The sequence below is a fragment of the Oncorhynchus mykiss genome, chromosome 1 (assembly GCF_057628025.1).
Source record: "Oncorhynchus mykiss isolate SJ-2025 chromosome 1, ASM5762802v1, whole genome shotgun sequence".
In the NCBI taxonomy this organism is placed as follows: Eukaryota; Metazoa; Chordata; class Actinopteri; order Salmoniformes; family Salmonidae; genus Oncorhynchus; species Oncorhynchus mykiss.
Window position 1 is genome coordinate 22,596,925 of NC_143022.1, and position 22,956 is coordinate 22,619,880.

General features: G+C 41.6%; 1 protein-coding gene across 1 annotated transcript; it reads left to right on the forward strand.

The window, feature by feature from the left end:
- The first annotated feature begins 19,514 nt into the window (after window positions 1-19,514).
- LOC110512702 (kallikrein 1-related peptidase b22) lies at window positions 19,515-22,016 on the forward strand. The gene is made up of 4 exons (XM_021593125.3): window positions 19,515-19,703; window positions 19,824-19,942; window positions 20,158-20,382; window positions 21,082-22,016. The coding sequence occupies exons 2-4, from the start codon at window positions 19,931-19,933 to the stop codon at window positions 21,190-21,192; spliced, it is 348 nt and encodes a 115-aa protein (XP_021448800.1). The 5' UTR covers window positions 19,515-19,703; window positions 19,824-19,930; the 3' UTR covers window positions 21,193-22,016.
- The last annotated feature ends 940 nt before the right edge of the window (window positions 22,017-22,956 follow it).

The window sequence follows — 22,956 nt, forward strand, 5'->3', positions numbered from 1 at the left end:
CCTTCTATTAAAGATTGGCATAAGATACTATTTGAATGGGTGCCTCTGGAATATCTGACATGTACATTGCATTCTAAAACAGACCAATTCTACAAAGTATGGGAACCTTATCTAAATTACCTAGAACCTGAGGTATCAGCTATTATGCTGCAAGGATTCTCGTAGAATGACGGGCATGTATGTATTTCAGAACTACACTGTACGTTCCATGTGTGGAACCTAACCTTTTGGTTTAAACTGAGCTTTTTTGTTTAATTTCTGTTTGTAAGTTTGTTTAAAATAATAAAATAAAAAAAATATTATTATAAAAAAAAAAAATGAAATTCTGAAAAATATGAATAACAATCCACCCAAAGGGCACTTTTGGTCATTGACTGCAGGAAAGGGCTAAGGCAAAAACAAAAGTAGGGAGGGTGGGTGGGTGTATAACGCAAACGTCTAGCAACCCAAAGGTTGTGTGGCTCTCATCATGGACAACTTGAGCATTTTAGCTAATTAACAACTTTGCAACTACTTACTACTTTTTAGCTACTTTGCAACTACTGAACATGTTAGCTAACCCTTCCCCTAACATTAACCCTTTAACGTAACTCCTAACCTTAACCTCTAGCTATCTGGAGCCTTAGCCACCTAGCTACCTAACTAACATTAGCCACAACGAATTGCAATTCGGAACATTACATTTTCTTTTTTTTTTTGTCATTTAGCAGACACTTGTCCAGCGACTTACAGGAGCAATTATGGTTAGGTGCCTTGCTCATATTTTTTTACCATGTCAGCTCGGGGATTCAAACCAGCAACCTTTGGCACAACCACTAGGCTACGTTTTGTAAATTCGGAACACATTGTACGAATTGCAATTCGTAACATATCACATAAATTGTAATTCGTAACATATCATACAAAATGGATGATGGACATCTACAAATGAATACACCATATGAAGCGTAACATATCATTCTAGTTGGAGTATCCTGGATTTAAGTGTATGTTACGTCTACCCCCGAATGGCTCTGAGTTACCTACCCTTGCTGGAGTCAGAGCCAGGTCAACTAACAGCAGGTGTGATAGTGAAATATAGAGGTCATTATGCAAAGTATGGAGAAGCTGTTTATATCATTCAACTCACTTCCAAAAACATGGGAGGAAGATAAAAACAAGCACAGTACTAAAGGAGAATTGCTCAGTGAGTACAATAACTATTAGAAAACACATTTTGACTGATGAGTTGTGAACTCAGGAGACCAGACAGACTAGTACTACAAAAAGTAAGTAATACAGTGCATATCACAGTGTTATTCTTAAGGTTAACATTCTTAATCAAATAGTGGAGCCCATATGTGGGATGAGAGTTTAGGCATGGGGAGGGGGTGAGGCGGACAGTGTTCCCTATAGCCCCGTCTCGTAGCCCTCCTCCCATAGCTCTGTTCTCATGGAATCTTCAGCTGAAATCCGCAGTCTATTTTCTCCATCCTCTAAAAAGCCCTATAATGACCAACATAGACTGTCTACTCTGCTGCCTCTACCCCCCAAACTCCTCCCCCCCGAACAAGACCCCTCTAAAGATACTCTTTGTACTGTCCCCCTCATTCCTTCCCTCTTCCATTCTCTGTCTATCTGCTCTATTCCCAAATATCTGCCTCTCTTTTCAGTAAAAGCCAAATACACAGAATACCATTGTGTGCTGCCTGTGTGGAGACAGCCTCCCTCGGGCAGTAGCACTCAATTCAAGGTTCAGAAGGCCGGTAAGGTGAACTCATTGAGAAACCTTTCTATACCCAATCACAGTCAAAATATCTATATTTCATTGCCTGCAGTTTTCACACATTTGAAATGCAGATATTATATCTCCACTTAATTTCAAAACTAAAGATAAACATTGAAGTGGAAAAAAGCCATATTGCACAATCGTGTCAAGAAACCTTCCACGTGGAGTGTGTCTACAGACAAATAACAATATCTCTGTAGAAAATTAAAATATAAGCACTCAACATAGATCAAGGGGGCGCCACACATGTTGCCTGTCAAATAAGGTCATGTAGACAGAGTGGGGTCTTTTAGCCTAGTGACAAGTCCCCAGAAATGTTGAGATACACCTACCCGAGGTATAAGAAGACTCTCCCATATATGAAATGGATGGTTGTGTAAAAATATTTTACTGCAAAGTTGTTAACGAGTGATAGATATGACACACCCCCTTAACTCAAACAGTGCAGAATAACGCATGGCTGGAAGGGGGCAATTCCTATGATGTGAAGGCCCACAAACTTGTACATATACAGGTGATTAAACCACAATTTAATGGTAATGTGGCATCCATAATGGATTTGGAGTCAAATCTAAGGGGCCCCCTAACGTAATTGCAAGAGTAGGGGCTAAACACATGACTGGAAAAACAGTTTTTATCATAAATATTCATTGTTGATATTTCCAACAATTGTATCTTTGTGTTTACAGTTCTATATATATTTCAAAGATGCATTAAGATATCCTAATGATGTTTGTTTGTGTATGTAGGGACAACTGACTACTTGTATTCCACATTTTAGCATTATCAGAGCTTGCAATTTTGAGTTACATGAGCTTAGGTGGACCACCCCTCCTCCAGCCAGGCATTATTCTGCACTTTTTGAGTTAAGGCGGTGTGTTAGAAGCTGACCAGACCGGACATGTTGCGTGCGCGAGCGTCTCAAAATAAATGTATTGCACCCGCACTGCTCGAGCACGCCAACTCCTTTCTATTTCTGACGCAGATCACGCTGGAAGTCCTGCCTCTCCCATCTCCTTAATGGTTTATAGAAGCATGTGCTATCTCCTCATTGGTTATACCCACGTGGGTGATTGAAAGATGAACTGTTTTGCTGGTTGTCGTGGTAATACTATGAAAGTGTAGATGCAATCACCATATAAGTTCAAAGATGAAAAAGCCTGGAAGGAGGAGAGATGACTAGAAACGATTCAGTTGGCTGTTTTATGTGTGGATTAATTGTCGGAGTAGAGGACCTTGTGCATTTCAGGTAAAATAACAACTCAATGTTTATATCCCAGGACAAATTAGCTAGCAACAGCAAGCTAGCTAAATAGGACAAATGATCTAGCAAGTGCAAGCCAACTAGCTAAATTGCCATACATGTTTAATGCTTTTCGACCTGTCCCCAAATTAATGTCATTGGTTCAGAGTTTGCTTTGATATTTTAACCTGCGTGTCATGATCACATTTGGTGTAGAGGAACAAAATAAATGTATGCACGATAGCGCACGATGGCGCACCCGCGCAGCCGGTTTGGGTTCCGTGTTACAAAATCTATCAATTTAACCACTTTTGCAGTAAAATATTTTTATACGACCATCCAGGATTGACCACTAGCCTATTTCTGATTGGCTATATCGCTAAGATGTGGCAACCAAACAACCCATATGGAAAATGAGGCATTCATTCCCATGTAATCCAATTTGGTTTTCAGAGAAATGTCAGCAGAGATCTAACATGTTCTGGCTGTTAAACCTGCAACACATCCGCGTGAGAGCCGGAGAGGCTGCTTGGTTGTCTGTCACTCCACGTGGCATTGGGAATGGGAGCGGTCGGTCTCCTGTCTCCATGAAGGCTCCTTCATTTCGACTGCCCAGCACCAAGAATTAACCAAGAGTTGCATTTGTATTTGCACCACAGTAATGAATCCCCCACTAACAAGTTCCATGGTGAAAACCTATGACCAATTACAACATTTGACCAAAACTGGACTAGGCTAGCTAGCTACATCTGGATGTTCGATTATTCCCCTGGTCTCAACCGAGAAATGTCTAAATATAGTTATCACCTTTCGGTGCTTATTAATTACAAATTACCCCTACAAAATGAATAATATATTGGAGTCTCAGGTCCCCACTTACAAACCTCTTTGGCTTTCAGTGAAAACCTATACAATTCTGTTTCAATGTTTTGCTTTTCTTTTCCACACTGTTTGGCAGCCACGTTAGCCTTTCAGGGCCCTTGTCTGTGATCAGCAACGCTGAATATGTCTACAGACAGAGGTATCTACTGTTGGTCTATATCTCATGGTAGTTTTCCTGGGGCTCTGTGTTCCTCAGACAGCTCTGACTTTAAAGAGGATTCTATTTCGGACTAAGCATGTATTTCTGTCTGAAAAATGAGTGGAGAAGTGAAAAGGGGGCATGAGCTCCTCCAACACAACCATTATCATGCAGTTGCATGATTCATCCGATCGTGTTAAACCAAAACAGATTTGGCAGCTAAGAGCCTTCATCTGATCTACGTGGTTGTGTCTGACGGAACAGCCGCAACAGAACACTATCTAATCTAGAGTGAGGTGAAAACATTGCACTAGACTTGTTTACTATGCGTAATCAGTGGCAAGTTTTTTTTCTTTCATGTTCTCTCTTCTGAGGAGCCACAGATACAATCTCGAGTGTACGATGCTTTTAATTTGGCATCCTGCCACTGATCTCTGCACAATGTGACTGACTGAGTCCTAATGGGTCTGTCAAAGTTAGAGGAGCTTTATTGGCAGAAATGTTCCCATCCCCTGTTATTCTAATGTACATCTGATACCTTGGAATATGAACACCATGTGTTTTGCAGATCACAATGATTCGAGCAGAACACCAAAACATCCACACAGGCTGATATAATTAATGTTCTTCAGGCTCAAGACAACCTCTATTTATTTCTCTTCTAAGCATGGCATGATGCTTCAGACTGGGTCATGTCTGTATTTCAGATACGGGCTGTGGTTGGGTTTTTTCAATGCCAAAGTATCATTCTTCGTCTGACTCCTATAATCCTTCAAGAAAAATGTCCCCTTTTGTTTGGGTTCCCTGGTACATGTGGTATATAGGGTATGTGACAGTGGAGGCTCCTCAGGGGAGAAAGGCGAGGACCATCCTCTTCGGTGAATTGTAGAAAAATGTAAATAGTGAAACATTTAAAAAGTTATCCTTTTTAGATAAAACTACACTAAATAAACTCAGCAAAAAAAAAAAGTCCCTTTTTCAGGACCCTGTCTTTCAAAGATAATTCGTAAAAATCCAAATAACTTCACAGATCTTCATTGTAAAGGATTTAAACACTGTTTCCCATGCTCAATGAATCATAAACAATTAATTAACATGCACCTGTGGAACGGTCACTAAGACACTTACTGTCACGCTCGTCGAAAAGATTGGACCAAGGCGCAGCGTGCGTAGAGTTCCACGTATTTTAATAAATCGCAACTCACCAAACCAAATAATAAAGCACAAACAAAACGTGAAGCTCACAGTGCTATTAGGCAACTAAACATAGGCAAGATCCCACAAATCACAAAATAGCTGCCTAAATATGATCCCCAATCAGAGACAAAGATAAACAGCTGTCTCTGATTGGGAACCATACCAGGCCAACATAGACAAACAAATCACCTAGATGACCCACCCTAGTCACTGTCACGCCCCAAAAAACAGAGAATAAACAGCTTTCTATGGTCAGGGCGTAACACTTATGGACGGTAGTAAAATAAGGTCACAGTTATGAAAACATAGGACACCAAAGAGGCCTTTCTACTGACTCTAAAAAACACCAGGGTCCCTGCTCATCTGCGTGAACGTGCCTTAGGCTTGCTGCAAGAAGGCATGGGGACTGCAGATATGGCCAGGGCAATAAATTGCAATGTCCGTACTGTGAGACGCCTAAGACAGAGCTACAGGGAGACAGGACGGACAGCTGATCGTCCTCGCAGTGGCAGACCACGTGCAACAACACCTGCACAGGATTGGTACATCCGAACATCACACCTGCGGGACAGGTACAGGATGGCAACAACAACTGCCTCAGTTACACCAGGAACGCACAATCCCTCCATCAGTGCTCAGACTGTCCGCAATAGGCTGATAGAGGCTGGACTGTTGTAAGGCAGGTCCTCACCAGACAACACCAGCAACAAAGTCGTCTATGGGCACAAACCCACTGTCGCTGGGCCAGATTGGACTGGCAAAAAGTGCTCTTCTCTGACGAGTCGCGTTTTTGTCTCACCAGGGGTGATGGTCGGATTTGAGTTTATCGTTGAAGGAATGAGCGTTACACTGAGGCATGTACTCTGGAGCGGGATCGATTTGGAGGTGGAGGGTCCTTCATGGTCTGTGTTACAGGGTAGAAATCCTCCTCCCTCATGTGGTACCCTTCCTGCAGGCTCATCCTGACATGACCCTCCAGCATGACAATTCCACCAGCTATACTGCTCGTTCTGTGCGTGATTTCCTGCAAGACAAGAATGTCAGTGTTCTGCCATGGCCAGCGAAGAGCCCGGATCTCAATCCCATTGAACACGTCTGGGACCTGTTGGATTGGAGGATGAGGGCTAGGGCCATTCCCCCCAGAAATGTCCGAGAACTTGCAGGTGCCTTGGTGGAAGAATGGGGTAACATCTCACAGCAAGAACTGGCAAATTTGGTGCTGTCCATGAGGAGGAGATGCACTGCAGTACTTAATGCAGCTGGTGGCCACACCAGATAGTGACTGTTACTTTAGATTTTTGACCCCCTCCCCTTTTGTTCAGGGACACATTATTCCATTTCTGTTAGTCACATGTCTGTGGAACTTGTTCAGTTTATGTCTCAGTTGTTGAATCTTGTTATATTCATACAAATACTTACACATGTTAAGTTTGCTGAAAATAAACGCAGTTGACAGTGAGAGGACGTTTCTTTTTTTGCTGAGTTTATATTCACGTCTCCAAAGAATTTAATAAAACACACTGTTTTGCAATGGTCACAGTAGCCTCAACAGCACTTTGCATGGTAGCACCATGGTGTGGCCGGAGGACAGCTAGTTTCCGTCCTCCTCTGAGTACATTGACTTCAATAAAAACCTACGAGGCTCGTGGTTCTCACCCCCCTCCATAGACTTAATTATGGCAACGTCGGAGGACGTCCTTCAACCTATCAGAGCTTTTGCAGAATGAAGTGACATGTTGTCTGCATAATCAAAGAATCAGAGAATGAATCTCGTACTGAAAGCATAAGCTACAGCTAGCTAGCACTTCACTGTATAAAATATGGTGAGTAGTTGATTCAGAGAGAAAAATACAATAGTTGAACAGTTTAACAAATGAATTTCTTCAAAAATGAAGGAGAAGCGAGAGAGAGTGCTAGCTATATTTTGTATTTCTTTCACGTTCACTTACTTAGTCAGTGAATGCAGCTAGCTAGTTTAGCCTACTCAAACACAGAGAGTGATGCTATGTTAGTTAGCTGACTATGGCTATCCAAAACTCCAAGTCAAGGTAAGCTTTTGGTTTTATTAATTTATTGCCACCAGGGCCCGCTGGTGTAACTGCTAAACTCCTTTCTCTCTGTACTGCATGATAGTAGTGTGTTTACTAATGCGTTAGTTCTAGTAGCTATGTTGACTGTGACATTATAATATGATGACAACGACGTAGGCTGTGTGTAGCGGTTAGCGGTTATAATATGAATGTTTGGCTTGGAAAGGTTTTTTCGACTGGTCACAGACAGCTAATGTAAACAGAAGCAAACGGAACAAAACGGTGATAAACATACCTCAATTTGTCCAATAAAAACTCCCGTTTGCAACTGTTGGACTAATGATTACACCCTAGATCAGCTAGATGCAGGCCAGTGTGTAAAAGGCGGTATTGAATGTTTCAATATCTGTCACCTTGATTACTACAATTTCTCAACCTGTGGACCTACGCTGTAAACATTCATTCATAGGCTAGGTTGTAGTAAGCTATCGATATTACAGTGAACTGGGTGAATGGAATATGAATGACAGTCATCCAATATGATGTAATAGAAATAAGGCCATGCTCATTAAAAAAAAATAGTCTTCTCTCATCTTAAACTGCACCAATTGCCACTGGTATGTGATGCTGGCCGTTCAGTCATTTTGACTAGTCAGTCATGATGGGTGCAGTCAGAATAGACAGTTGAAATTGAAGGGGTGCTACTGATGGAGTTTCATTGTGGTTTAGCTGCTGATTGCTCTACGGGAAGACTATCCAATTAGACTTCATTAAGCATTTTATTCAATGGAAATAAACAGCATACCGACCATGGCTTCACAGTCAGAGCGCATGCCCGTGTCTCTGCATGGAGATAGAGGAGAACCAGCTGAAGCAGGTTTTCTATTTATAGCCAGCACATTACTAACAACATTAGCACATCATATTAAGTATCTCTGATTACTGATCCAATCCCTCCCGGGTTCATGCCAATTGTGTGCTGTGATTATGTACTGCTTAAGTCTCAATTGTTCTAAGAATTACTGTGTTGTAGTGCTTTAGAAGTACATCCTTCAATCGGGGAAGAGAACACTCCATAGAGGAAAATAAACAGACTGAGGTCCCAAAAATGTTCCATCAGTCTCTATTCAATAAGCCACAATTTCTCAGTCTTCTGCTGCCAATTTTTTTGAATTATATGGTGAAAATAACTTATTTGGATCCAGTTAAGAATTTATCTCTAAAGTTGGGTTACCATGGCAGGCAGGGCTATCAGATGAGATGCCAGGATCTAAATCAAAAGTCTGTCAGGGTGCAGGGAGTCCATCAATGAGGTAGCTAGATGTCTGGGAGACTGTGTTGAGTTGATGTTCTCGTGAACAATGTCTTATATCATCATTGAAAATCCTCCTGTTTAGTTTTACAGACTACACACAGCACGACATGCCTTTGGCAAATGTGATGTTTTTGTTTTCCTTAACTACCCAATAACAGCTTTGCACAATCTTGGCATTCTCTCAAACAGCTCCATAAGGAATGCTTTTCCAACAGTCTTGAAGGAGTTCCCACATATGCTGAGCACTTGTTGGCTGCTTTTCCTTCACTCTGCGGTCCAACTCATCCCAAATCATCTCAATTGGGATGAGGTCAGGTGATTGTGGAGGCCAGGTCATCTGATGCAGCACTCCATCACTTTCCTTCTTGCTCTAATAGCCCTTACACAGCATGGAGGTGTGTTGGGTTATTGTCCTGTTGAAAAACAAATGATAGTCCCACTAAGCCCAAACCATGTGGGATGGCGTATCACTGCAGAATGCTGTGGTAGCCGTGCTGGTTAAGAATACCTTGAATTCTAAATAAATCACTGACAGTGTCACCAGCAAAGCACCCCCACAACATCACACCTCCTCTTCCATGGTTCACGGTGGGAACCACACACGCGGAGATCATCCGTTTCCCTACTCTGCGTATCACAACGACATGGTGGGTGGAACCAAAAATCTCAAATTTGGACTCCAGACCAAAGGACAGATTTCCACCGGTCTAATGTCCATCACTTGTGTTCCTTGGCCCAAGCAAGTCTCTTCTTCTTATTGGTGTCCTTTAGTAGTGTTTTTTTGCAGCATTTCGACCATGAAGGCCTGATTCACGGAGTCTGCTCTGAACAGTTGATGTTGAGATGTGTCTGTTACTTGAACTCTGTGAAGCATTTTATTGGGCTGAAACTTCTGAGGCTGAACACTAAATACAACAAGGCACAAAAGAAACAACCGAAACAGCTCCGTCAGGTGCAAAACACACTAAACAGAAAATAACTACCCACAAAACCCATGTGGGCAAGAGCTACCTAAGTATGGTTCTCAATCAGAGACAACGATAGACAGCTGTCCCTGATTGAGAACCACACCCGGCCAAACAACACAGAAATCAAAAACATAGAAAATGAACATAGAATGCCCTCCCTAGTCACACCCTGGCCAAATCAAAATAGAGAATAAAAAGCCTCTCTATGGCCAGGGCGTGACACTCCCAGACAAACAAAACAACTTCTTGCTCACTTTGAGTACAATACAGTGCCACCGACACGGCCCACTACCAAAACCTGCGGGCTCTCCTTCACTGCAGCCAATATGAGTAAAACATTTAAACGGGTTAACCCAGGCAAGGCTGCCGGCCCAGACGGCATCCCTGGCCATGTCCTCAGAGCATGCGCAGACCAGCTGGCTGGTGTGTTTACGGACATCCATCCTTATCCTAGTCTGCTGTTCCCACATGCTTCAAGAGGGCCACCATTGTTCCTGTTCCCAAGAAAGCTAAGGTAACTGAGCTAAATGACTATCGCCCTATAGCAATCACTTCCATCATCATGAAGTGCTTTGAGAGACTAATAGGTGACAATAGATCCACAGACGACGCAACCACACTGCACACTGCCCTAACCCATCTGGACAAGAGGAATACCTATGTAAGAATGCTGTTCATCGACTGTAGCGCAGCATTTAACACCATAGTACCCTCCAAACTCGTCATTAAGCTCGAGACCCTGGGTCTCGACCCCGCCCTGTGCAACTGGGTCCTGGACTTCCTGACGGGCCGCCCCCAGGTGGTGAGGGTAGGAAACAACATCTCCACCCCACTGATCCTCAACACTGGTGCCCCACAAGGGTGCGTTCTCAGCCCTGTCCTGTACTCCCTGTTCACCCATGACTTCGTGGCCACGCACGCCTCCAACTTAATCATCAAGTTTGCAGACGACACTACAGTGGTAGGCTTGATTACCAACAACGACAAGATGGCCTACAGGGAGGAGGTGAGGGCCCTCGGAGTTTGGTGTCAGGTAAATAATCTCACACTCAATGTCAACAAAACAAAGCAGATGATCGTGGAAACAGCAGAGGGAGCAGCCCCCTATCCACATTGACTGGACAGTAGTGGAGAAGGTGGAAAGCTTTAAGTTCTCGGCATACACATCACGGACAAACTGGTCCACCCACAGAGACAGCATCGTGAAGAAGGTGCAGCAGCGCCTCTTTTTATTTATTTTTAAATTTCAATTTATTTAACCAGGTAGCCAAGTTGAGAACAAGTTCTCATTTACAATTGCGACCTGGCCAAGATAAAGCAAAGCAATACAACAACACAGAGTTACACATGGAGTAAAACAAACATACAGTCAATAATACAGTAGAAAAAAGTATATATACGATGTGAGCAAATGAGGTGAGATAAGGGAGGTAAAGGCAAATGTAAGTACAAATACAATATAGCAAGTAAAACACTGGAATGGTAGATTTGCAGTGGAAGAATGTGCAGAGTAGAGATAGAAATAATGGGTGCAAAGGAGCAAAATAAATAAAATAATAAAATCAATAAATACATTAGGGAAAGAGCTAGTTGTTTGTCTAAATTATAGATGTGCTATGTACAGGTGCAGTAATCCGTGAGCTGCTCTGACAGCTGGTGCTTAAAGCTAGTGAGGGAGATAAGTGTTTCAAGTTTCAGAGATTTTTGTAGTTCTTTCCAATCATTGGTAGCAGAGAACTGGAAGGAGAGGCAGCCAAAGATATAATTGGTTTTGGGGGTGACCAGAGAGCTATACCTGCTGGAGTGCGTGCTACAGGTGTGTGATGCTATGGTGACCAGCGAGCTGAGATAAGGGGGGACTTTACCTAGCAGGGTCTTGTAGATGACATGAAGCCAGTGGGTTTGGCGACGAGTATGAAGCGAGGGCCAGCCAACGAGAGCGTACAGGTCGCAATGGTGGGTAGTATATGGGGCTTTGGTGACAAAACGGATGGCACTGTGATAGACTGCATCCAATTTGTTGAGTAGGGTATTGGAGGCTATTTTGTAAATGACATCGCCGAAGTCAAGGATTGGTAGGATGGTCAGTTTTACAAGGGTAGCATAAGTGAAGGATGCTTTGTTGCGAAATATGAAGCCAATTCTAGATTTAACTTTGGATTGGAGATGTTTGATGTGGGTCTGGAAGGAGAGTTTACAGTCTAACCAGACACCTAGGTAGTTGTAGTTGTCCACGTATTCGTAAGATCAATCCAATTCGCCAAAAAATAGATATAGTTATAGAGGCCCAAGAAAAAAGGAAAAAAATAGTCCGATAGATCTATTCAGATAGCAGCCGATAAGAGAGCTAACGATTAGCGGGCCGCAGATGAACGTTCAGGTATAACTCCCTCGGCTGGATAACTCCCTCGGGCAGATAACGTCGGTAGTCCAGTTGTGAAGGCCCGGTGGGGCTCCACGTTGGCAGTAAAACGGGTCCGGATAGGTGATTGTAGCCCAGGAGTCTTTTTTTTAACCTTTATTTAACTAGGCAAGTCAGTTAAGAACAAATTCTTATTTTCAATGACGGCCTAGGAACAGCCTGTTCAGGGGCAGAACGACAGATTTGTACCTTGTCAGTGCAACCTTCCGGTTACTAGTCCAACACTCTAACCACTAGGCTACCCAGCCGAGTGACTGATGGAACTCTTCAGCTGGCTAGCTCCGGAATAATTGATGTTTGCTCCGGGATCGACGTAAGCCGATAGTCACACGGATAGCAGCTAGCTAGCTGCGAGATCCAGGTATCCAGGAGATCCAACCTCAGGAGGCTGAAGAAATTTTACAGATGCACAATCGAGAGCATCCTGTAAGGCTGTATCACCGCCTGGTACGACAACTGCTCCGCCCACAACTGTAAGGATCTCCAGAGGATAGTGAGGTCTGCACAACACATCACCGGGTGCTACCTGCCCTCCAGGACACCTACACCACCCGATGTCACAGGAAGGCCAAAAAAATCATCAAGGACAACAACCACCCGAGCCACTGCCTGTTCATCCAGAAGGCGAGGTCAGTACAGGTGCATAAAAGCTGTGACTGAGAGAATGAAAAACAGCTTCTATCACAAGGCCGTCAGACTGTTAAACAGCCGCCACTAACATTGAGTGGCTGCTGCCAACATACAGACTCAAATCTCGAATAATTAAATACATACTGACTCTCACTTTAATAATTAAAAATTAGACGTAATAAATGTATCACTAGCCACTTTAAACAATGCCACTTTATATAATGTTTACATACCCTACATTACTCATCTCATATGTATATACTGTACTTTATACCATCTACTGCATCTTGCCTATGCCGTTCGGCCATCGCTCATCCATATATTTTTATGTACATATTCTTATTAATTCCTTTACACTTGTGTGCATAAGGTAGTTGTTGTGAAATTGTTAGATTATTTGTTAGATATTACTGCATGGTCGGAACTAGAAGCACAAGCATTTCGCTACACTCACATTAACATCTGCTAACCATGTGTACTTGACAAATAAAATTTGATTGGATTTGGTTCGAGTCATGAATGCTGATTGGCTGACAGTCGTGGTATATCAAACCATATACCACGGGTATGACAAAACATTTATTTTTATAATAGCAATAAGGCACCTCGGGTGTTTGTGGTATATGGACAATATACCACGGCTAAGGGCTATATCCAGGCACTCCGCGTTGTGTCGTTTGTATACCTTGTGCCTTATTGCTTGAATTTACAATGGCTGTCAACCAATCAGCATTCAGGGCTGGAACCACCAAGTTTATAATCCAGTTTATGTGCTTTATAGAATGTTGACCAATGTTTCTCCCCCCTCGTCTAAATAACAACATCTAGACTTTAGATATTAATTGAATGTCTCTTGATTTGTACTTTCTCAACCATGAATACCAAAGACAACACAGCTGTCACGTGAACAGCTTCAGAGAGCAGGCTTGACAAGTGTTTTGAGGATTACTTCTATAATGAACATTGCATGGTGTCAGACAGAGGCTGGAGGCATTGTAGCTAGTTATCTGGACAGACCTATCAGAAAGGAGCTGATGGAGGACTCAGGAAGTGAGTCTTTAGTTCCTCTCCATCCTATCAACACAGATCCAATCATGTGTTTCTGGGCGTAGACTTCTTTATGACATGATCATACCACAGAAATAAAGCCGCATCCACCAGTAGACAATGAATGAACCCCCGGCCTACCACATATGCGATTTCGAATTCACCGTGATGTGCGACACAATGATCAAGGTCTTCCTTTTATTGTTGTAATTTTCCTTTCTTCTTAATAAACATGTAATTTTCGCCATTATTGATGGATTGATGGACTATCATTACTTTCCCCTGCTTTCGACCGCAGTGGCTGATGGCTAAACCGGGCGGCGCTCAATCCCCGCAGTCCCAATAAAGCTGACAATAAAGGCCTCTCCTGCTGGGCTTCCTCTCTGTTCAGTTTCTCTCTGCCTCCTGTGATTCCCATTACGCCATCACACAGCTCCCAGAGACCATTCACTTCTCTTATTCGATTTCCTTCTCACAAAACCCACTGTTGCACACTATTTCAATCAATTAGAATAAAAGGCGTGTGGTTCAGGTATGAAAGGGGGTATTATTCAGTCTAGACTCTGGAAGGTTTGTAATAGACATACCTGGGGCTACGAGGTCAGTTTATACTCTTACCAAAAGCAAAGGGGTACCCCTTTTTAGCCAAGGGAAATAGGTTGTTTCTGGTTTGTAGGTTTTATACACCCCACGAAGGAATATATCTTGAGCAGTTTAACTCACCCCATGATGTTGACATTTGATATGAGGACAAGAGAGGTAGACAGGAGGGTCACATAAGGAGAATGGAGGGTCATCTGGTGAGAAAGTATCAGAAAGCAGACTTTTGGTTTAGGTTTGCATGGTAAACAGGAAGCAGCATCCCTTTGTGTGGGTGTGAGACAGCCGACTAATAGATGTAGATATGTTCACACAGGTCATAGGGAGAAGAGAAGCCAACTGTTTCATTGCTTTGTTAATATTTTTACACATTTATTTAACTAGGCAAGTCGGTTAAGAACAAATTCTAATATACAATGACAGCCTACCGGGGAACAGTGGGTTAACTGCTTGTTCAGGGGCAGAACGACAGATTTTTACCTTGTCAACTCAGGGATTCAATCCAGCAACCTTTCGGTTACTGGCCCAATGGTCTAACCACTAGGCTACCTGCCGCCTGCTATTATTATGTTTTGAACTGAAATCTACTGAAGTAAGTAGAAACAGATTGCACTATGCAGAAAGGGGTGAAATGCAAAATGTGTAAGATTAATGGTGGCGGGTCGTGTTTCAGAGGATGCATAGCTCTCGACCTTCGCCTCTCCTTAGCCCATACGGGAGTTGCAGAGATGAGACAAGACTGTAACTACCAATTGGATATCACGAATTTGTGGAGAAAAAAAAAGGGGTAAAAGTAAATAAAATAAAAAAAATAAAAAATGGAAATTCCTCAAAGTGATTTAGACTTAAATCCTTGAGTCAGATAGCTCTGATACTTGTGTGACAGTCCATGATCCAATCATTGACCCTGAAGTTCAATTACAATCCAAAATTACTTTTCCACTTGAATAAATTGTACATCACCTCCAAAGATGATTTTCAAAAAGAATACAGAAACAAATACATTATAAAAGCTTTAACAAGAGCAAGGTATTGTGTTTCATTTGAAAACAGCATAACAGTTTGTAAAATAACAATATTTCAGTATTTTACGACAGAGGGTACCCATACCTTTCAAGTCAGTTTCTCCTTTTGACAAACCGAAAAGAGCCTTTTAGAACCCACAAGCTTCCAAGATACATCATTATCTGCTTTTGAGATATGCCTCACATGAATGTCTAATAGTGGAATAATTTTATTTCCATTTTTGGTTGAAGTAGATTGATTGACCATGACGCTCACTGTCGTCTGTGCAGGTTAATATAATATAAGAGATTCTAGTCACTTGATCCTTTAGTTTTCTTCCCAAAGGACTTTAATGCCTTCCCCATACCAGACAAACGTATCGGATCACAAAGCACTGGGTACAATGAACCCTAAAACCAAACAATTCCAATGTCGATACTCTTGACTAGGGTTAAGTTTAAATAACGTTACCTGGGGTCCGATGGCAGAAAAAGAGACTTATAAGAGCCATGACCTTGAACAGGGAAGAGCTATGAACAGGGAATGAGAATCTTCAAAGCTGTCTACTGTTTTTACATGAGAGGCATTCGATTGTACATTTTGACAGATGTACAGTATGTGCATCACAGGCCACCATATGGCTTGATTTATGCTAAATTATGCACCAGTAGACTAAATTACGAGTCAGCCTTGGGTCACACACAAGAAGCGACTTTCACATCATATAAATCTTCAAAACATAAATCACAGGATATTTGTTAAATGTCACCCAAAGGCATTTATGTTCTTTCCTTTCAGTCCCATGATGCTCTGAAAGACCCCTACAGTTCATAACTAGCCTAGCTATAGTTTCAACATTACTACTATTGGTGTCTTGCTTGTAGTGCTTCGAAGGCAGTAAATGCAAATATATCAACCTGAAATAAATGACATGCACACAAAGGGAAAGGGTTTAAGCTCTGTCATCACTCTCAGTGTCAATCACTCAAAATATATGCATAGATGATTAGTTCCTGGTCTCCTCCAAGGCCTATTTAAAGCTGAAGTGTAAGAGGAGACAGTGAATGACATTTCTCACAGGTCTCCAATCACATCAATTGCTCAGCTGAAGTCCATTCACTATGGGCATTCCATTGAACCTGGGTACTCTGCTCCTGATACTCCTCTTCTACACACAAGGTAAAAAAATAAAAATACCTAGACTGCACATGTACAGTGAGCTCCAAATGTATTGAGACATTTGTTGTTGTGGCTCTACTACAGCACATTTGAAATGATACAATGACTATGGAGGTTAAAGTGCAGACTGTCAGCTTTAATTTGAGGGTATTTTCATCCATATCGGGTGAATCGTTTACAGCACTGTTTACATAGACCCCCAATAGAAATGAATGGAAAATAATGTATTGTGTCATTTTGGAGTCACTTTTATTGTAAATAAGAGTAGAATGTTTCTAAACACTTTCACATTAATGTGGATGCTACCGTGACTATGGATAATCCTGACTGAATTGTGAATAATGATGAGTGAGACAGAGGCATAAACATATTCTATTTTTATTTACAACAAAAGTGACTCCAAAAAGACACAATACATTATTAACCATTCATTTCTATTGGGCACAAAATAATCAGAAACAACCAAAACAAACAGCAAATGCTTCCAACAAATGTGTAGTCACAAGCTTGAGGTAGTACTTGCGTGCTATGAATATGGGACCAAATACTTTAAGTAGTAAATTACAGTAAATTTGTCCCAATACTTTTTCTCCCTTAAGTGCTGTAATTTCTAAATGGTTCACCTGATATACACTACCGTTCAAAAGTTTGGGGGTCACTTAAATGTCCTTGTTAATGAAAGAAAATCACATTTTTTTTATCCATTAAAACAACATCAAATTGATCAGAAACACAGTGTAGACATTGCTTATGTTGTAAATGACTATTGTAGCTGGAAACGGCAGATTTTTTATGGAATATCTACATAGGCGTACAGAGGCCCATTATCAGCAACCATCACTCCTGTGTTCCAATGGTACGTTGTGTTAGCTAATCCAAGTTGATCATTTTAAAAGCTAATTGATCATTAGAAAACCCTTTTGCAATTATGTTAGCACAGCTGAAAACGGTTCTGATTAAAGAAGTAATAAAACTGGCCTTCTTTAGACTAGTTGAGTATCTGGAGCATCAGCATTTGTGGGTGCGATTACAGGCTCAAAATGTCCAGAAACACAGAACTTTCTTCTGAAACTCAGTCTATTCTTGTTCTCAGAAATTAAGACTATTCCATGTGAGAAATTTCCAAGAAAGTGAAGATCTGGTACAACGCTGTGTACTACTCAGGTTCACAGAACAGCGCAAACTGTCTCTAACCAGAATAGAAAGTGGGAAGGCCCGGTGCACAACTGAGCAAGAGGACAAGTACATTAGAGTGTCTAGTTTGAGAAACAGACGCCTCACAAGTCCTCAACTGGCAGCTTCATTAAATAGTACCCGCAAAACACCAGTCTCAACGTGAACAGCAGAGGCGACCCCGGGATGCTGGTCTTCTGGCAGAGTTGCAAAGAAAAAGCCATATCTCAGACTGGCCAATGAGAAGAAAAGATTAAGATGGGCAAAACAGACACTGGACAGAGGAACTCTACCTAGAATGCCAGCATCCTGGAGTCGCCTCTTCACTGTTGATGTGTTTTTTGCAGGTACTATTTAATGAAACTGATAATAGGCATCTGTACACCTATGTAGATATTACATTAAAAATCAGCCGTTTCCAGCTACAATAGTCATTTACAACATTAACAATGTCTATACTGTATTTCTGATACATTTTCTTGTATTTTAATGAACAAAAAAAATTCCTTGTTTTGAAAGAAAAGCACTTTTCTAAGTGACCCCAAACATTTGAACGGTAGTGGAGATGGAAATCTGATGGAAAAGCTGACAGTCTGCACTTTAACCGCATAGTCAATGTATCGTTTCAAATCCAGAGCCAAAATAACAAAAAAATGTGTGTCAGTCCCAATACTTTGAGCACACTGTATGCATTGATTCAGGGTCTTGTACTTTTGCAGTCTACTACTACTAATCCAATCAGGTATTATGCAAGGTGGTATCAAATAAGAAAAATCCACAACGATTTAGATATTATGGGTTGAGTGGATCCTGATTGTTGATGTTGTCACAGTATACGTATCTATGGGGGCAAGGAGGCTGTGGCCCACAGTAGACCCTACATGGTTCTCCTGGAGAAAGCTGTTGCCAACAATCTGAAGCCAGGAAGCTTTTGTGGTTTTCTAGTGAGAGAGAGGACTTTGTGATGACTGCTGCCCACTGCAATGGGGGGTCAGTAATGTCTGCTTATCTAGTGAGGGAAAACCAATAGAAAATGTGTGGAGGGGGGCCTCCATTATCTGCCCTATAAATGCTTCAACTGTTTCTCCTTGAAACTCACTACCTTATAGCTCTATGCCTAGAATTAGAATGCATGCTGGTCAAACTACTCTTTCAATTGGATTTTTCCTGCAATCTCACCAACATTTTAATAGGGTACCATTTCAATGTCTCTAGGTTTTTCACACCTGAATATCTTTACTGTTTTTAGCCTAGGGCTATCCTACCCCATGCTTCACATAGCTCATTCCTAATGTTGCATTTACACATTTTAACATTGTATTTCTAATGTCCCCTTTGGAGCATTTAGACGTGAAACACAGCTTAGCCCAGGGCTAAGACCTCCAATAGCCAAAGGCTGAGATAAAAGGTGCAGTATGGAAAACCTACCAATAAATGTAGTCATGCACCATTAAGATATACTGCAGACTATTTAACCGTTATAAGAAAAAACATGAAATCATGTGAAATGTGTTTTTGGAACACTTTATGTGTGTCACATTGAATAAATGATTGGAGACAGGCAGAGTAATTCCATGAATAGGCATCGGGACGAAGCCCAAAACAAACACGTATCCAAAAATATTGAGCTGTAACCCAAACCAAAGAGCGATGTAAAACCTCTAATAAATACACGGGCGAGACCCGTAATAACAAATGCACAATACACGCAGCACGAAAGCCGAAATAACAACGCACATGTACTCCCAGACCAACAGACATGGGAACAATAACCAACAAAACAATGGCGAACAGAGGGCACATGTATAAAATTACTAATCAGGGGAATTGTATTCAGGTGTGCGTAATGAAACATTTCAGTGCCGCCTAGAGGCCGGTGACGTAGACCTCTGGAACTGGTGCACAGAAGGAGCAGCAGTACAGGCGGAATCTGTGACAACATGCTCACGTGTTTTCACATGTTGCTTTACATGTTGTCACATTAACTTCCCCTAAGATTTCGTGATCACATGAAAACGTGTTTTCGGAACACGAAATTAATGTGGTTTTTCCGTAAGGGAAATGTCAGAGCATAGGTTGAACCAAGCGGGAAGCAAGGATATACGGTAGATTGACATTATGTTTTCAATCAGTGTCTGTGTTTGTCCACTACGGTCAGTTGCAGATATGTGTAAGAATACAGTATATTCCATTGCGTTGTGCCTCTGTCTGTGTGTTTGCTACAGATCTATTAAGTTCAAACTGAGTCCACAATGTGCAGCAGGAGCAAGGTCAGGAAAGGCTTGTGAAACAGGCATTTCCGCATCCAAATTATGATGAATATAATGATATCATGCTACTCAAGGTAAAAGTCCAAGCTAGGACCTAAAGCTGCACATATGTTTATTTTTACCTACACAGGTGAAATTGTGCATGCACATTGTCACTACAATGTCAAAGTATGAAATTGATTGGTAAAAAACAGTTAACCACCATTAAATTACCAGGCTTGCTGAATAGACTATAGAACCAAGGATGTAAGTTGTAACAGTCAACAAACCTGCTCTCTCTGCCTCAAAGCTGGAGGTGATTGCAGTTTTCACCGACCATGTGAGACCCATTGGCCTCCCGCTGACAAAAGATGAGGTGTCCAAGGACTGTCTGGTGTCAGGCTGGGGACACACTATCAGGAATGTAAAGCAAGGCTCTCCTGTGCTTCAGGACCTCAATGTGACACTGGATGAGAATCAACTTTGCTCTGACAACCATCAGGTCTGCTCATCAGGAATAAATGGACCTGCTCAGGTAAGTGGCGTCTGAAAGTATGTAATGTTAAAGGGGAAATAACATGAGAGGAATGAAAGGAAATTATAGTTTCCCTTTGGTTTGAGGACATGAATCATTCCAAGGGAAATGTGCCTTTTCATTTGCCTGGCTACCTAAACTCCTTGCTTTGGCCAAACGCTACGCCACACACACAGACGGTACTCCGCAATGAGTAGCTCCCCGATGATTTCTAAAACGCAAATACATTCTAATCGTTCTGATTGGTCCTAGAATACAATGGGTTGAGCTAAAACACAAGTGGGTAAAGAGGTGTTTTGAATATTCGGAATTGGCTGTGATACTCAAATTCAGTGTTTCTTAATCCTGGTCCTGGGGAACCAAGTGGGTGCACATCTTTTGTTTTTGCCCTAACACTACACAGCTGATTCAAATGATCAACTCATCGTCATCTTTGATGATTTGAATCAGGTGTGTAGTGCTGAGGCAAACACAAAAATGTGCATCCCTTTGGATCCCCAGGACCCGGATTCAGAAACAAATCGCTGATGACTTTGTTTTGTACAACATTCATCATTTTGACGTCACCACAAACGACTTCAACTATGGCGTCTCAGACTGAAGTATGTAGTGAACATAGAGCAGCGGAACAATTCACTTTGAGTCGCCAGGCAACCTTTTCATTTGTTCGGTATTGTGGTCTATGTGTGTTACTTCCAGGGAGACTCTGGTGGTCCATTAGTCTGTAATGGTGTGGCCTATGGGGTGGTGTCTACCAAGACTAGAAACAACACCTACATCTACGTGCGCATCCCTGACTTCCTGGACTAGATCAATGACACCATGAAGAATTGATATGTCACTGACCAGAAACATTTTGTTAATTTAGTCAACCAGGTGCCTAGAACATGACTATGATACTGTAAAGAATCCTAATGTGCGTATCATGCTTTCTGATTGATTTACCAGTGCTGGTTAATGTCTTTGCCCGGAGCCGCCTCTTCCTAATACTTTTTTTTTTCTTTCCCAGTGGAGTTCTCAACTTACTGATGAGAGTTTGAAAAGTAGAATACACAAGGTGCCATTTCGAAATTTGGTTGTGCATCAGTAGTTTTTTAAAATTTATCTCAGTCACTGACAGTCATTCAATTAACCCATACTAGCTAAACAATTTGTATTGCTAGGTAAGGTAGTCTAGCCAGCTATCTAAACCTTGTAGATGGCCTAATCATCACCAAATTACCGACCGGGCACGTAGGGCATGTACCCAGGGGCCCTGACCTCTAGAGGCCCCCATTGATTTGTTAGTCACTCTCACACAGGTATCACATTTTTGAATTTTGAATATTTATTAGTGATCCCCATTAGCTGTTGCCAAGGCAGCAGCTACTCTTCCTGGGGTCCAAACACATTAAGGCACTTACCTCACACAAAACAAAAGATAAAACAGTACTTCATATAACATTATTACACCACTAGATATCTACAATATAAAATGTATAATACCACCATACAACAATATTACAACGTACATGTGTGTAGAGTGCATGTGCTAGTGTTTGTGTGCGTATGTGTGTCTGTACCTGTGTATCTCTTCACGATACCTGCTGTTCAAAAAGGTCTATTTTCCTCTATTAAAAAAAAAATCTGATTCTACTGCTTGCATCATTTACCTGATGTGGAATAGAGTTCCATGTAGTCATGGCTCTATGTAGTACTGTGCGCCTCCCATAGTTTGTTCTGTACTTTGAGACTGTGAAGAGACCTCAGGTGACATGTCTTGTGGGGTAAGCATGTGTGTCAGAGCTGTGTGCTAGTAGTTTAAACAGACAGCTCGGTGCATTCAGCTTGTCAACACTTCTTACAAAAACAAGTAGTGATGAAGTCAATCTCTCCCCCACTTTGAGCCATGAGAGATTGATATGCATATTATTAATTCATGTTAGCTCTCCATGTACATTTAAGGGCCAGCCGTGCTGCCCTGTTCTGAGCCAATTGCAATTTTCTTAAGTCCCTCTTTGTGGCACCTGACCACATTACTGAACAGTAGTCCAGGTGCGACAAAACCTGGGCCAGTAGGACCTGTGTTGTTAAGAAGGCAGAGCAGTGCTTTATTATGGACAGACTTCTCCCCATTTTAGCCACATGCTGTATTAATATGTTTTGACCATGACAGTTTACAATCCAGGGTTACTCCAAGCAGTTAAGTCTCCTCAACTTGCTCAATTTTCACATTATTCATTACAATATTTTTTCAATGATTTGTCCCAAATACAATACTTTTAGTTTTTGAAATATTTAGAACTAACTTGTACCTTGCTACCAATTCTGATATTAACTGCAGCTCTTTGTTTAGTGTTTTTATATCAGACATTAATCATAAATATGAGACATAAATCATGGAAAAACGTGCCGAATTGCAGGAAATTAGCCTTATATGCCCCTACATGCAGTAACAATTGAAACCTCTGAATTTCCATCTGTCAAACAATGCTTTCAAATCCTGTTCTGTGCTGCAACAGTTTTAAATCTTCAATTATTTACTGAGGGATTAAACAGTAGAGTAGGGTGATGTTATTGGACACATTTATTTTG